This window comes from Heterodontus francisci, chromosome 18 (assembly GCF_036365525.1).
Source record: "Heterodontus francisci isolate sHetFra1 chromosome 18, sHetFra1.hap1, whole genome shotgun sequence".
NCBI lineage: Eukaryota > Metazoa > Chordata > Chondrichthyes > Heterodontiformes > Heterodontidae > Heterodontus > Heterodontus francisci.
This window is the reverse complement of record NC_090388.1, coordinates 4,747,052-4,764,125: the sequence shown is the minus strand read 5'-3', so window position 1 is coordinate 4,764,125 and position 17,074 is coordinate 4,747,052. Positions and strand designations below refer to the sequence as shown.

Below are 17,074 nucleotides of genomic sequence, written 5' to 3'. Positions count from 1 at the left end.
TTTTTGGTATATATTAATGACACGGGCTTGGATATACAACGCTTAATTTCAAAGATTGTAGATGACTTGAAGCTTGGAAACATAGTAAACAGTGAGGAGGAAAGTAGCAGACTTCAGGAGGATATAGACTAGCAAAATGGGCAGACACATGGCAGATACAATTTAAAGCAATGAAGTGTGATGTGATACAGATTGATGGAAAGAATGAGGAGAGTCAATATAAACTAAATGGCACAATTTTAAGCAGAGTGCAAGAACAGAGAGACCTGGGGTGTACTTACTCGATTTTTTTGAACATGGCAGAACGAGTTGATAAGGCTGCTGAAAACGCATATGGGATCCATGGCTTTATAATTAGAGGCAGTAAAAGCAAGGAAGTTATACTGAACCTTTATAAATCACTGTCTAGGCCTCAGATGAAGTTATGTGTCCAATCTGGACAATGTAACTTGGAGAGGGTGCAGAGGAGATTTACTAGAATGGGATACCAGGGATGAGGGACTTCAATTATGTGAAGAATTGGTGAAGTTGGGTTATTCTCCTTACAGCAGTGAAGACTAAGGAGAGATTTAATAGAGGTTTCAAAATTATGAGAGGTTTTGAAAGAGTAGATCAGGAGAAACTGTTTCCAGTGGCAGGACAGTTGGAAACCAGAGGACAGAGATTTAAGTTAATAGGCAAAAAAGCCAGAGGGGAGATGAGTTTTGTTGTGATCTGGCATGCACTGCCTGAAAGGGTAGTGGAAGCAGATTCAATTGTAACTTTTAAATAGGGAATTGGTAAATATTTGAATAGGAATAATTTGTGGGGCTGTGGGGAAAGAGCAGGGGAATGGGACTTATTGGATAGCATTTTCAAAGAGCCATGATGGGCCAAATGGCCTTCTTCTGTGCTGTATGGTTTTATGAACAAGGCATGGAAATATTCAGGCCTTGCCAGTGATGCCTGTATCTGGAGAGTGAAGAATCAGTCTTCAGTTAATACATTGGCTCCATTTTCTACCATACACAGTCTTGCTCAGGCTGGAGCGCACTCAACTCTACCCCATGCTCACCTCTGCAGACAAAACCTATTGCAACATAGGAACAGGAATAGGCCATTCAATTCCTCAAGCCTATTCATTTAGATCATGGCTGATCTGTATCTCAATTCCATGTACCCGCCTTGGTTCCATATTCTTTAATACCCTGACCCAATAACAAGCTATCATTCTCAGTTTTGAAATTATCAATTGACCCCCAGCCTCAACAGTTTTTTTAGGGGAGAGAGTTCCAGATTTTCACTACCCTATGTAGAACCATAGAAGCATAGAAACATTTCAGCACAGAAGGAGGCTATTCAGCCCGTCGTATCCATGCCGGCCGGACAAACTAGCCGCCCAATCTAATCCTACCTTCCAGCACCATAGCCTTGCAGGTTACAGCACTTCAGGTGCATGTCCAGGTACCTTTTAAAAGAATTGAGGGTTTCTGCCTCCACCATCGTTCCTGGAAGTGAATTCCAGACACCTACCACCCTCTGGGTGAAAAGGTTTTTCCTCATGTCCCCTCTAATCCTTCTACCAATCACCTTAAATCTGTGCCCACTGGTAATTGACCTCTCCACTAGGGGAAACAGGTCCTTCCTGTCTACTCTATCTAGGCCCCTCATAATTTTGTACACCTCAGTTAAGTCACCCCTCAGCTTCCTGGCATCACCCCTGAATAACCTAGCTCTAATTTTAAGGTTTTGCAACTTCTTGTTCTGGACTCTTCCACCAGAGGAAGTAGTTTCTTTGATCATCTCAAACAACTCCATTACATCATCCCTTAATCTTCTAAATTGCAACTACTTAGTTAACCCATAGGAGGAGAGGCGAAAACCCTTTCACTTTGCCATTTCTTTCCCACCATCCCCTGGCAAATGGTGATTTGCCTCCTGTGAAAACTCATGTGAAACTGAACATTTGTTTAAGAGTCCAAACCTTGAGATCAAAAAGAAATGAACATCCAAGAACATAAGGAAAAAAGGAGATGGTGAGCCAGTTACTGAATGATTGGTTACTCACAGTCTTCAAAGTTGGAGATGTTTTTGGTCTCCGAGCCTAGCTCTCCAGAGAGTTTTGTTGCCCGTAGCTTTTCAAAGGTCTGCAAGGCTTTAGCTTTTCGTGATTGAACTTGCCGCACTCTCTCCATCTCCACCAGAACACCGCGGCTCAACCGTGGTGGAGTCCGTCTACGAATTTGACTCATTTGTGAAGCCTCTGTTGTCCTCTCACTCTGAACGTGGCTTGAGATGGAATCCAGCTCTGTATTTAGTTGAGTGGCTCGGTCTAGCAACAACAAGATGCAAAAAAAGGTAAAAGGTAAAAGGGAGAACTTGAATATAGGTAGCAACTTTCACATCCTCAGGACATCCCAGTGATTACTGAAGTGTAGTCACTGTTATAATGTTAGGGAAAGGTGTCAGCCAGTTTGTGTACAGCAAACTCCCACAAAATGAATGACCAGATAATCAATTTTAGTTATTGGTTGAGGGATACTGGCCTCAACCAGTTATTGACCAGGACTCATGGGGAGAACTCCCCTGCTCCTCTTCTAAATAGTGCCATGGGATTTGCGGGTAGGCAGGGTGTAAAGTCTCAGCTGAAAGGCAGTGCAGCACTCCCTCAGTAGAATGTGTGCTCATGTACTAAGAGTGGGACTTGAGCCCTCAAACCATTCAACTCAGTCAGCAAGAGTGCTACCCATTGTGCCACAGCTGACACGTTACTCTGACTGAGGTAAAGATGAGGAGAATGATGCTGTAGAAATCTCTTGCTGCTCCTGGTTTTATTTACTGCAACTTGGTTACAAAATGCTCCAAAGAACTGGAAAGTTTACTGCGCCATGGACACTGAGATTGAAATTCTGATAATGTTGATGGCTCCCCTCATTTGAATTGCTGGTGAAAGGATTTTTCCCGTTGATTGACATTATGCTTATTGGCACAACCCTCCCTTTATTCACCAATCACGGGTCTCTTTATCAATTCTGACAAAATGCCAATCAACATAACCCGGAGTAGGAGCGGAGGATGGAGGGTGCTGGGGTGGGAACAAAGGGAGTAGAATGCTTGTGAAGGATTTTCTAACAATCAACGAAGACCTGGCATGGGCAGTGTGTGGTCCAGAGAACAATCGCTCCCTCAGCATCCTCCAGTTCAGCCCCAGGATTTACTGCTCTTACATAGTCACTCTCTAAATAAATCTTAGTCCTTCCTGAACAGATTAACGTCTGCAATGATTAGGTGCAGTTAACTTCCAAGCATTGCACTGTTTAGGGTACACTGTGCAGCTGAATGTTAAATACATCTAGCAGGACATTACTTCATGATCAACATATTGAGATTAGTTATATAAAATAAGAGCCGCTTCCATCTTTAAATTGCTTCTAATCTGTCCCATTATAGAAAGAAATTGCTTAAACTGTATAGTGACTATACACTACAGTGTAGTCTTAAACACAAATTGCTTAACTCAATTTATCAGATGGTTTAATTTTTTTCCCCAGAGAACAGGGTATCCTGACCAACATTTATTCCTCAACCAGGATAGAAGAGCAAAGGGATCTAGGGATACACACTGAAGATCTGGGGTACACACTGAGGATTTAGGGATACACACTGAGGATCAGATCTAGGCGTACACACTGAAGATCTGGGGTACACACTGAGGATTTAGGGATACACACTGAGGATCAGATCTAGGCGTACACACTGAAGATCTGGGGTACACACTGAGGATTTAGGGATACACACTGAGGATCAGATCTAGGCGTACACACTGAAGATCTGGGGTACACACTGAGGATTTAGGGATACACACTGAGGATCAGATCTAGGCGTACACACTGAAGATCTGGGGTACACACTGAGGATTTAGGGATACACACTGAGGATCAGATCTAGGCGTACACACTGAAGATCTAGGAGTACACAGTGAGGATCTAGGGGTACATACTGAAGATCTGGGGTACACACTGAAGATTTAGGGGCTCAAACTGAGGATCTGAGGTACACACTGAGGATCAGATCTAGGGGTACACACTGAGGATCTAGGGTACACAATGAGGATCTCAGGGTACACACTGAGGATCTAGGAGTACACACTGAGAATATAGGGGTACACACTGAGGATCAGATCTAGGGGTACACACTGAAGATCTAGGAGTACACACTGAGGATCTAGGGGTACACATTGAGGATCTAGGGTACATACTGAGGATCTAGGGTACACACTGAGGATCTAGGGTACAGACTGAGGATCTAGGGTACACACCGAGGATCTCGGGGTACATACTGAGGATCTAGGGGTACATACTGAGGATTTAGGGTACACAATGAGGATCTGGGGTACACACTGAGGATCTGGGGTACACATTGAAGATCTAGGGGTACACACTGAGGATCTATGAGTACACACTGAAGATCTAGGGGTGCACACTGAGGATCTCGGGGTACACACTGAGGATCTATGAGTACACACTGAAGATCTAGGGGTGCACACTGAGGATCTCGGGGTACACATTCATAAATCACTAAAAGTAGCAACACAGAACATAAAGCAAAGCAAGCACTAGGGTTCATTTCTAGAGGGATAAAAATGAAAAGCAGAGAAGTTATACTAAACCTTAGTCAGACCACAATTAGAATACTGTGAACAATTCCCGTCACTATGTTATAAAAGCAACTCTGGAGAAGGTGCAAAAGAGATTTACAAGGATGATCCCAGAACTGAGAGGTTATAACTATCAGGAAAGACTGAACAGCTTCGGGCTCTTCTTTCTAGAAATGAGAAGACTAAGTGCTAACCTGGGAATATATGAATTAGGAACAGGACTGGGCCATTCGGCCAGTATTTATAGCTCATCCCTAGTTGCCCTTGAGTATGTGCTGGTGAGCCACTATTTGAACTTCATTGGCTGTTAAGTATTTTTGGGACATCCCGAGGTTGTGACAGGCACTATATAAATGCAAGTTCTTTCTATATTTTGAGGAGTAGACTGATTTGGAATGGCATTAGACTGCCAGGTCTTATAGGGTAATAAGTGGACACATTGTCCCCAAAATTTTGCTTTAGCTTTTCCGGGAGGCCAGCGTAACTCTATGGGAATGAGGGGGATCCCAGTTAGGTTTGGTCTCCGCTCTTTCAACATTATCTTGTGAGGCATGGAGTTTCCAGTTAGCCCTTTTATGTTAACCTTCAGAGAGGAAGCAAAAAATAAATTAAGAGAAGCAAAGAGAGAGTATAAGAGGATACTGGTAGTTAACATAAAAGGGAGTCCAAGAATCTTCTATAAGCGTATAAATAGTAAAAGGGTGGTAAAAAGAGGAGTGGGGCCAATTAGGGACCTAAAAAGGGATTTATGCATGGAGGATGGCAGCATGGCTGAGGTACTAAATGGGAACTTTTCATCTGTCTTTACCAAGGAAGAAGATGCTGCCCAAGTAGCAGTGAAAGAGGAGATAGTTGAGACACTGGATGGGCTAAAAATTGACAAAGAGGAGGTATTAGATAGGCTAGCTGTACTTAAATTTAGTAAGTCACCAGGATTGGTTGAGATTCATCCAAGGATACTGAAGGAAGTGAGGGTGGAAATTGTGGAGATACTGGCCATATTCTTTCAATCCTCCTTAGATACAGGGGTGGTGCCAGAGGACTGGCGAAGTGAAAATGTTACATCCTTGTTCAAAAAAGTCCAGCAATTACAGGCCAGTCAATTTAACCTCGGTGGTGGGCAAGCTTTTAGAAACATGTTATGCTCGGAAGGAGCCGTGAGGCAATAAACAATGAACGGGGAAAATTATGAAATACAAAATCAACTGTTAAACTGAACCACAAGAAAATGGCCACATTTGTACCACTGACAAAATGGAGTAGAGGTCAGGCGACCCTTACTTTACTGACAATAAACAAGCCTGTCTGCAAAGATGATACTCATTAACTGCATCTGAATTAGCTCTGGAGAGAACCCATTGAAACTGAAAGGAGCCCATTACATGTTGATGACGCCTATCTACAGGAATGAACTAATAAAGTTTCTATAAGACAGACTGACTCCACAGCCCAAACCCAGATGAATAGGAATGAAGTCACACCATTGTAACAGAATGGTCCCCATCCAAAAACCAAGATAGCAATGGTTTCCATATCCTGGACCATTGTGTGGTCACACTAGGGGAGATGGCCCTGTGTCAAATGATAGAAACTCAAATGTGATAGATTTTTACCTTAAAAGGTAGCCCCTTGGAGAGAGAAAGAAGATCAAGCATAGACAACAGAAAGCCAATACCAGCCAAAGACTAAGAGATCAGTTCAGCTAAGCAAGAAGCCCAGCTGTCGATACTATACCGCAATTTGGTGCAGCAGAGAATTTAAAAAGGTGACCACCAGAAATCTGCAACATCCCAGAAAGTTCATGACTACAAACATCCAGGCCTGCACCTTTAAAAAGACTTTCCTCCCGAGAAGATTCAATAGGTTTCTGTGAACCATGGACACTTACATTACTTGGGACTTGCATGAGGGATGAAGATTGCCAACAATTCGGGTTTTGCAGTTTAAATAAAAATTTTACCTTCCTTTCTTTAAACCTACAAGAAAATCTGTTGTTTGTCTGTTTATTTGACCCGAAAAACACTCAGTGACTGACACACTATTTGTAACAAAACACTATTTATGGCCAGTTGAGAGGTGAAAGATGGAAGCCACCACACCATCTGTCTGTAATAATTGACAATTTGAGACAAAAATAACAGTCACTTGGAGAAATGTGGATTCATTAAGGAAAGCCAGCATAGATTTATTACGGGCAAATCGTGTTCACCTAACTTGCTTGAGTTTTTTGATAAGGTAACAGAGAGAGTTGATGAGGGTAATGCGGTTGATGTGGTGTACAAGGACTTCCAAAAGGCATTTAATAAAGTGCCACATAACAGGCTTGTCAGCAAAGTTAGAGCCATGGAATAAAAGAGACAGTAGACGCATGGATACGAAATTGGCTGAGCGACAGGACAAATAGAGTAGTTGTGATTAATTGTTTTTCAGACTGGACGAAGGTATATAGTGGGGTTCCCCAGGGGTCAGTGATAGGACCCCTGCTTTTCCTGATATATATTAATGACCTAGACCTGGGTGTACAGGACACAGTTTCAAAATTTGCTGATGACACAAAACTTGGAAGTGTTATGAACTGTGAGGAGGATAGTGTAGAACTTCAAGAGGACATTGGCTGGTGGAATGGGTGGACATGTGGCAGATGAAATTTAATGCACAGAAGTGTGAAATGATTCATTTTGATAGAAAGAACCAGGAGAGACAATATAAAATAAAGGGTACAATTCTAAAGGGGGTGCAGGAGCAGAGGGACCTGGGGGTATATGTGCACAAATCGTTGAAGGTGGCAGGGCAGGTGGAGAAAGCGGTTAATAAAGCACACGCATTCCTGGACTTTATAAATGGGAGCATAGAGGACAAAAACAAGGAAATTATGATGAACCTGTATAAAACACTGGTTCAGCCTCAATTGGAGTATTGTGCCCAGTTCTGGTCACCACACTTTAGGATGGATGTGAAGGCATTAGAGAGAGTGCAGAAAAGATTCATGAGAATAGTTCGAGGGATGAGAAACTTCAGTTATGTGGATAGATTGGAGAAGCTGGGGCTGTTCTTCTTGGAGAAGAGAAGATTAAGAGATTTTCTGGAGATATTCAAAATCATGAGGGCTCTGAACAGAGTAAATAGGGAGCAACTGCTCCCATTGGTGGAAGGATCGAGAACCAGAGGACATTGATTTAAGGTGTTTGATAAAAGAAGTAACGACGACATGAGGAAAAACTTTTTCACGCAGTGAGTGATTAGGATTGGAACGCACGGTCTGAGTGTGCAATGGAGGCTGATTTGATTGTGGCTTTCAAAGGAGAATTGGACAATTATCTGAAGCGAAAAAATTTGCAGGCTTTTGGGAAAACAAGAAAAGGGGAAGGAGTGGCGATATTGATTAAGGATAGTATTGCAGTGCTGGAGAGAGAGGATCTCATAGAGTCATAGAGTTGTACAGCACAGAAACAGGCCCTTCGGTCCATCGTGTCATCAAAGACCTAACTATTCTAATCCCATTTTCCAGCACTTGGCCCATAGCCTTGTATGCTATGGCGTTTCAAGTGCTCATCTAAATACTTCTTAAATGTTGAGAGGGTTCCTGCCTCTACCGCCCCTTCAGGCAGTGTGTTCCAGATTCCAACCACCCTCTGGGTGAAAGATTTTTTCCTCAAATCCCCTCTAAACCTCCTGCACCTTACCTTAAATCTATGCCCCCTGGTTATTTACCCCTCCTCTAAGGGAAAAAGTTTCTTCCTATCTACCTTATCTATGCCCCTCATAATTTTGTATACCTCAATCATGTCCCCACTCAGCCTTCTCTGCTCCAAGGAAAACAACCCGAGCCTATCCAGTCTCTCTTCATAGCTGAAATGCTCCAGCCCAGGCAACATCCTGGTGAATCTCCTCTGCACCCTCTCCATTGCAATCACATCCTTCCTATAGTGTGGTGCCCAGAACTGTACACAGTACTCCAGCTGTGGCCTAACTAGTGTTTTATACAGCTCCATCATAACCTCCCTGCTCTTATATTCTATGCCTCGGCTAATAAAGGCAAGTATCCCATATGCCTTCCTAACAACCTTATCTACCTGTGCTGCTGCCTTCAGTGATCTATGGACAAATACACCAAGGTCCCTCTGACCCTCCGTACTTCCTAGGGTCCTACCATCCATTGTATATTCCCTTGCCTTGTTAGTCCTCCCAAAATGCATCACCTCACACTTCTCAGGATTAAATTCCATTTGCCACTGCTCCGCCCATCTTACCAGTCCATCTATATCGTCCTGTAATCTAAGGCTTTACTCCACACTATTTACGACACCACCAATTTTCGTGTCATCTGCGAACTTACTGAACATACCTCCTATATTCATGTCTAAATCATTAATGTACATGACAAACAGCAAGGGTCCCAGCCCCGATCCCTGTGGTACACCACTGGTCACAGGCTTCCACTCGCAAAAACAACCTTTAACCATCACCCTCTGCTTCCTGCCACTAAGCCAATTTTGGATCCAATTTGCCAAATTGCCCTGGATCCCATGGGCTCTTACCTTCTTAACCAATCTCCCATGCGGGACCTTATCAAAAACCTTACTGAGGTCCATGTAGACTACATCAACTGCTTTACCCTCATCTATGCAACTCGTCACCTCCTCGAAAAATTCAATCAAGTTAGTTAGACACGATCTCCCCCTGACAAAGCCATGCTGACTATCCCTGATTATTCCCTGCCTCTCCAAGTGGAGATTAATCCTGTCCCTCAGGACTTTTTCCAATAGTTTCCCAACCACTGATGTTAGACTCACTGGCTTGTAATTACCTGGTTTATCCCTGCTACCCTTCTTAAATAATGGTACCACATTTGCTGTCCTCCAATCCTCTGGTACCTCTCCTGTGGCCAGAGAGGATTTGAAAATTTGTGTCAGAGCCCCTGCAATCTCCTCCCTTGCCTCACATAATAACCTGGGATACATCTCATCTGGGCCTGGGGATTTATCCACCTTTAAGCCCGCTAAAACAGCTAATATTTCCTCCCTTTCAATGCTAATATGTTCAAGTATATCACAATCCCCCTCCCTGATCTCTACACCTACATCATCCTTCTCCATAGTGAACACAGATGAAAAGTAATTATTTAAAACCTCACCTGTGTTCTCCGGCTCCACACACAGATTGCCACTTTGGTCCCTAATGGGCCCTACTCTTTCCATGGTTATCTTCTTGCTCTTAATATACTTATAAAATGCCTTAGGATTTTCCTTTGTCTTGCCCGCCAGTGTTTTGTCATGTCCCTTCTTCGCTCTCCTAATTACTTTTTCTAGTACCGCCCCCCCTACACTTTCTATACTCCTGTAGTGCCTCCGCTGTTTTCAGCGCTCTGAATCTGCCATAAGCCTCCTTTTTTTTCCTGATCCAATCCTCTAAATCCCTTGACATCCAGGGTTCCCTGGACTTGTTGGTCCTACCCTTCACCTAAATGGGTACATGTTGGCTCTGAACTCTCTCTATTTCCTCTTTGAATGACTCTCACTGAAATGATGCCTCAGAGGAGTCAAGGACAGAATCTATTTGGCTGGAGCTAGGAACAAAAAAGATGCAATTACATTGTTTGGTGTAGTCGAGAGGTCACTAACTAATGGAAAGGATAAAGAGGAACAAAATTGCAAGGAAATTACAGAGAGAGGCAAGAATTATAGAGTAATTATAATAGGGACTTTTAATTATTCAAATATAGACTGGGATAATAGTATTGTAAAGGGCAGAGAGAGGCAAGAGTTCCTAGAGTGTGTTCAGGAAAATTTTCTCCAGCAGTATGTTTCTGGACAATGAGAAAGGAGGCACTGCTAGACCTGGTTCTTGGGAATGAGTTGGGCCACGTGGATCAGATGTCAGCAGGAGAACATTTAGGGGACAGTGATCATTGTATCATTAGGTTCAGGTTGGTTTTGGAAAAGGATAAAGAACAATCTAGAGTAAGGATAATTAACTGGGGGAAAGGCAACTTCAATGGAGTAAGAATGGATCTGGGCCGAATAAACTGAAATCAAAGGTTGGCAAGAAAACAGTAGGTGAACAATGGGCTACCTTCAAAGTGGAGATAATTCAGCCACGATCAAGGTATATTCTCTCAAAGGGAAAAGATAGGGCAAACAAACCCAGAGCTCCCTGGATGACAAATGAGATAGAGATGAAGAAGAAAAAGTGTGCTTATAACAGATGTCAGGTAGATAACACAATGGAGAATCAGGCAGAATAGAAGGATCAGAGGGAAGGTAAAAAAGCAAATAAGAGAAGCAAAGAGAGAGTATGAAAAGAGACTGTCAGCTAACATAAAAGGGAATCCCAAAGTCTTCTGTAGGCATATAAATAGTAAAAGGGCGATAAAAGGAGGAGTAGGGCCAATTAGGGACCAAAAAGGGGATTTACACATGGGGAATAGCTGAGGTATTAAATGAATGCTTTGCATCTGTCTTTACCAAGGAAGAAGATGATACCCAGGTCACAGTGAAAGAGGAGGTAATTAATACACTAGAAGGATTTAAATTTGATAAGGAGGAGGTATTAGATAAGCTGTCTATGCTTAAAGTTGATAAAGCACCAGGACCGGATGAGATACATCCAAGGATACTGAGGGAAATGCGAGTGAAAATTGTGGAGGCACTGGCCATAATTTTCCAGTCTTACTTAGACTCAGGGATGGTGCCAGAGGACTGGAGAATTGCAAACGTTACACCCTTGTTCAAAAAAGGATGTAAAGAGAAGCCCAGCAACTACAGACCAGTCAGTTTAATTTTGGTGGCGGGGAAACTTCTAGAAACAATAATTTGTGATGAAATTAATAGTCACAGGGCAAATGTGTGTTAGTTAAGGAATACCAACATGGATTTGTTAAGGGAAAATCATGTTTAACTAACTTGCTGGAGATTTTTGAGGAGGTAACAGAGAGGGTTGATGAGGGCAATGCTGTTGATGTGGTGCACATGGACTTTCAAAAGGCGTTTGATACAGCGACACACAACAGACTTGTGAGCAAACTTGTAGCTCATGGAATAAACAGGACGGCAGCAACATGGAAACAAAGAGTAATGGCTAATGGATGTTTTTGGGGCTGGAGGAAGGTTTGTAGTGGAGTTCCCCAGGGTCAGTGTTGGGACCCTTGCTTTTCCTGATATATGTTAATCTAGGCCTAGACCTTGGTGTACAGGGCACAATTTCAAAATTTTCAGATGATACGAAACTTGGAAGCATTGTGAACTGTGAGAGGATAGTGTAGAACTTCAAAAGGACATCGACAAGTTGGTAGAATGGATGGACAAGTGACAGATAAGTTCAATGCAGAGAAATATGAGGTGATTCTTTTTGTTAGGAAGAACATGGAGAGACAATATAGAATAAAGGATGCAACTCTAAAGGGGGTGCAGGAGCAGAGGGACCTAGGTGTATATGTGTATAAGTCATTGAAGGTGGCAAGACTGATTGAGAGAGCAGTTAATAAAGCATACAGTATCATGGGCTTTATTAATAGGGACATAGAGTACAAGAGCAAGGAGGTTCTATTGAACTTGTATAAGACACCAGTTTGGCCTCAGCTGGAGTATTGTGTTCAGTACTGGGCACTGCACTTCAGGAAAGATGTGAAGGCATTGGAGAGAGTACAAAAAAGATTCACAAGAATGGTTCCAGGGATAAGAAATTTCAGTTATGAAGATAGATTGGAGAAGCTGGGACTGTTTTCCTTGGAGAAGAGAAGGTTGAGAGGTGATTTGATAGACCCATTCAAAATCATGAGGTGTCTGGACAGAGTGGATAGGGAAAAACTGTTCCCACTCCTGAAAGGATCGAGAACAGGAGGACACAGATTTAAACTGATCGGTAAAAGAAGAAAAAGTGACATGAGGAAAAATGTTTTAACACAGCGAGTGGTTAGGATCTGGAATGCACTGGCTGAGAGTGTGGTGGATGCAGGTTCAATCGAGGCTTTCAAGAGGGAATTAGATTGTTATCTGAAAAGGAAGAATATGCAGGGCTACAGGGAGAAGGCAGGGGAATGGAACTAGGTGAATTGCTCATTCAGAGTGCGGACACGATGGGCCGAATGGCCTCTTTCTGCACTGTAACAATTCTGTGATTCTGAAAAGCAGGGGAGTGGGACTAGATGAGTAGCTCTTGCAGAGAGCTGGCATGGACACAATGGGCCAAATGGCCTCCTTCTGTGCTGTAACCATACTGGAATGTGAACCTTGATTTTTCTGCTTAAGTCTTGAGAATAGAACTTGAACTCTCAGCCTTCTAACTCAGCAGTGAGAGGGCAACCCACAGAGCCAAAGCTAAACAGCCAGTAAAGGACTGCTGTTTAAATGTGTTAAGCATCTGTCCCTTAATGTTGCCAACAGTAATATTTTGCCATGTATCATTTAAAGAGGGGAGCGGGTCTGTTCAAAGCTGTTAAGAGTATTGGAAGTCTGAATGACTGAATAAACAATGCACCATTTCACATTAAACTCTCAGTGTTGTGACACTCTCCAGGCTTTTTAGACTGGAGGATAGTAGACATTGGTGTTCCTCAAGGATCAGTGCTGGGCTTATTGCTTTTTTACTATAAATAAATGACTTGGATCTTGGAATACAGGGTAGAATCTCAAAATTTGCTGATGACACCAAATTTGGAGGTGTGGCAAACAGTGAGGATGATATGAACTGCCTGCAATAGGACATAGATAGGCTAGCAGAATGGGCAGAGAGATGGCAGATGGGATTCAATAGTGAAAAATGTGAGGTGATGCATTTTGGCAGAAGGACAGACAATATATACTTCATGGCACAGTTCTAAAGAGTGCGCAGGAACAGAGGGACCTGGGAGTGCCTGTGCATCGATCTTTGAAGGTGGCAGGACATATTGAGAGAATGGTTAGTAAAGCATATGGGATACTGGGCTTCCTAAATAGAGGCATTGAGTACAAAAGCAGGGAAGTTATGCTGAACCTTTATAAAGCTCTGGTTAGGCCCTAACGGGTGTATTGTGTCCAGTTCAGTTTACCACACTTGAGGAAGGATGTGAGGGTCCTTGAGAGGGTGCAGAGGAGATTTACCAGAATGGTTCCAGGGATGGAGGATTTTAGTTACAAGGTCTGGTTGGAAAAGCTGGGTTTGTTCTCCTTAGAACAAAGGAGATAGAGGGGAGATTTTATAGAATTGTATAAGATTCTGACAGGCTTAGATAAGTTATCTACAAGGAAAAAATGTTCCCATTAACAAATGGTACAAGGACTAGGGGGACACAGATTGAAGGTTGTGGGCAAAAGATGCAGGGGGAATGAGGAAGAACTTTTTTACACAGCGAGTGGTAATGACCTGGAACTCACTTCCCACGAGGGTGGTGGAAGCAGAGACAATCAATGACTTCAAAAGGAAATTGGATGGCCACTTGAGAGAAATAGACTTGCAGGGCTATGGGGATCGAGCCGGGGAATGGGACTGGCTGCATTGCTCCATGGAGAGCTGGCATGGACTCAATGGAATGAATAGCTTCCTTCTGTGCTGTATATGACTCTATGACTCTCCCAGCTGTCTGTTGCTCTGTCGGTGATAAACAGTTCACCAAATCACCAGAGATGCATCAGCTTAGAGTTGATAGGATTGCCCCTTTAAATGCCTGCATTCGGTGTGATCTTATCAGCATGTGCTAACGATACAGTAATCTTGCAGGCCAGAAAGGTTACAATTCATTGAAAAAAACTGCAATCAGTAACCAACTTTGGTTAATGGTTTATCAGCCAAGCTGCGTCACATTCCCTCCAGCCTTATTTCAGTTGAAACCTGTGTCGTAAGCACATCCCATCGCATGACAATCATTGTTATTTAAAGCTATTGTAGGTGGCTCCCCCTGATGGCTGAGCCAGTTAGGGCAGGGATTAGCTGAATCAGCCAGAAAGTCAGGTACTTGATCCCTGCTCTGACAGGAGTTCGCTGATTTCACCGCTTTGGGGTGGGGGGTGGGGGGGGGGGGGTGCAGAGCGGGTGTGTGGCGAGAGTGCTCCGCAATGTCACTGGGCTAGAAATTCCACCAGGGTTCTCACACCTCCCCTGCTTTCCAGGAACACCTGTGTGAAGTGCACACAAGTGAAGACTGGGGTTTTATCAACTCAAGAGCCAATCACTTGCCGACACTCATCACCCACGAGCCTTTGGGTGAGGCACTAGAGGGCAACTGGCTCCTGTGGGACCCGATCCCATCAAGGAGCCACTGAGTTCAAGAGCGGAGGGAAGAAAATTAGTGGAAGAACGATGACAGGTACTTCTGAAAATTGGGTGAAGATCTTGGGTAGAGTTTCTGCTTTGGGCACAAAATTTATTTTGATGCGTCAATAGTTTTAAGCTGTGCTGACCAGTGCCTCTGCACTTCAGAACATGAACGCAATTTGTACAGACTTCCCGAACCAGCACAAGTGGCAGAACTGGAGTAAAGGGCTGAATGGACTCCTTTCTGTGCTGAAATTTCGATTATTATTACTACTGCTCATGTGCATTTTCAATGCTGGGAGGCACTTCCAGACATTTAAGAAACAAAGCATTCATATAGCACCTTTTATGACCTCAGGATGTCTGAAAGGGCTTTCTAGCCATTGAAGTACTTTTGAGTCACTCTTGTGAAATCGGAAACGCCAATTTTTACACAGAGTGGAATTTAATGGGATTCTGGAAATGGGCAGGGAGGCAGGGGGCCTATAGAATTACAACAGGTGGGGAACCTGTCACCTTCCAGTCGCACTGTAATGAAGTCGGGGCCAGGAAAGGCCAAAGACAGCCTTCCTGTCCAGAGGCCAATTCAGGCTCTTAAGTGGCCAATCACAAGCCACTTAAGGGCCTGTTCCCACTGCCGCTGGAATTAAACACAAGGTGGAGGGGGGTGGGGGTGAGTGCCTACGCCACGTGGGGTGATTGCCCAGTAAAACAAGGCAGCTTTCCATGCTCGTTATTCACTATTAACTCTCTCTCTGGACTAATGTTTTGTCTTTCACCACAAGCATTCACACTCTCTTTGCCTTTGTCCCAGGACAGCTTTGCTAGTTAATCTCTCCTGCCCTCTGCCCTATCAAACACCTTCCCCTTTGTTCTCTCCCCCACCCCCGCTCCCCTTCACTTGCTTAAAACATAATTCTTTTCTAACCTTTGCCAGTTCTGATGAAAGGTCATTGACCTGAAACGTTAACTCTGCTTCTCTCACCACAGATGCTGCCAGACCTGCTGAGTATTTCCAACACGTTTCGTCTTTGTTTCAGCTTTCCACGGACTTGGTGGGGTGAGGGGGGGGGCCTTCTCCTCGGGCAATCTGTGGCCCCCAACGGCAAAGGCCACCCCTCCCTGAACACCCCCGCCCCATCCTCAACACCCACCCGCACCCCCTCCCCACCGTTGGGGCCTGCCGGACTGACCCCGGCAACCCCGCAACACCACCACATACTTGGGGTCTAGAGCTCCAGCAATGGGCCCGGTCCCAGGTATGGTGTAGTACCGGCAGTGGGCACTGTTCCCAGTGGTATTGCCGATACTACTGAGCCCTCTGATTGGCTGGCAGCTCTTGGAGGCAGGATTCCCCGTGATGGGGACCCTGGTGCTCAGCAGTTATTCGCCCGAGCTTCGTTGCATTGCACAGTGGGTGGGGATCCGAAGGTCCGAGGCAGAGTTCTCCTTGACTTTTCAGCCCTGCTTCGGGACCCCTGCAGGCTCGATTAAATTCATCCCATCAAGTTCCCACAATCAGTGACGTGATAATGACCAGATCTGTTTTTAAGTGATGGTGATTGTGGGATAAATATTGACCAGCAGCCCAGGGAGAACTCCCCTGCTCTTCTTTAGATTGTGCCATGGGACCATTTATGACCACCAAGAGAGTAGATAGTGCATTGGATTAAGGTTTCACCCCAAAGATAGCAGCTCCAACAGTGCAGCACTCCATCAGTAACTGCACAGGGAGTGTTAGCCTGGATTACACACTCAAGAATCTGGAGCAGGGCCTGAGCTCACACCTTCTGATAAAGAGCTACCCACTGAGCCACAGATGACACTGAGCTGTGAAAGTTAACAGCTCCTGGCAAACCTCCAGACCCACAAAATTCAAACAAGACAAAATCAGCAAGCGTTCAGCACAAAAATTAGAACCCCAAAGTAAAATACTGCGGATGCTGGAAATCTGAAATAAAAACAGAAAATGCTGGAAACTTTCAGCAGGTCTGGCAGCATCTGTGGAGAGAGAACAGAGATAACATTTCAGGTCAGTGACCTTTCATCAGAACAACTGGAACCCAGTAGGCCAAGCTCGTTGAGCAGGCTACCAGAGCTCGCAGGTCCCTTTAAAAAGACGAACAATGCCTCGAATTTAACATTTTCATCCTTGTTTTCAAATCCCTTCATGCTCTTGACCTTTCCTTTCTCTGTAACCCCCTCCACTCC

At 44.1% G+C, this 17,074-nt stretch overlaps 1 protein-coding gene across 9 annotated transcripts in view; it reads right to left on the bottom strand.

The window, feature by feature from the left end:
- Positions 1-17,074, bottom strand: part of LOC137379388 (uncharacterized) — a 145,300-nt gene that overhangs the window by 53,439 nt on the left and 74,787 nt on the right. For all 9 annotated transcript variants that reach the window (XR_010976805.1, XR_010976803.1, XR_010976807.1 and 6 more), the window contains exon 10: positions 2,048-2,311. Coding sequence is in view for 4 of the 9 variants with exons in the window: in XM_068050135.1 (XP_067906236.1) it covers positions 2,048-2,311 (264 nt within the window). In the remaining 5 variants the exon portion in view is untranslated. The remainder of the gene's footprint in view (positions 1-2,047; positions 2,312-17,074) is intronic.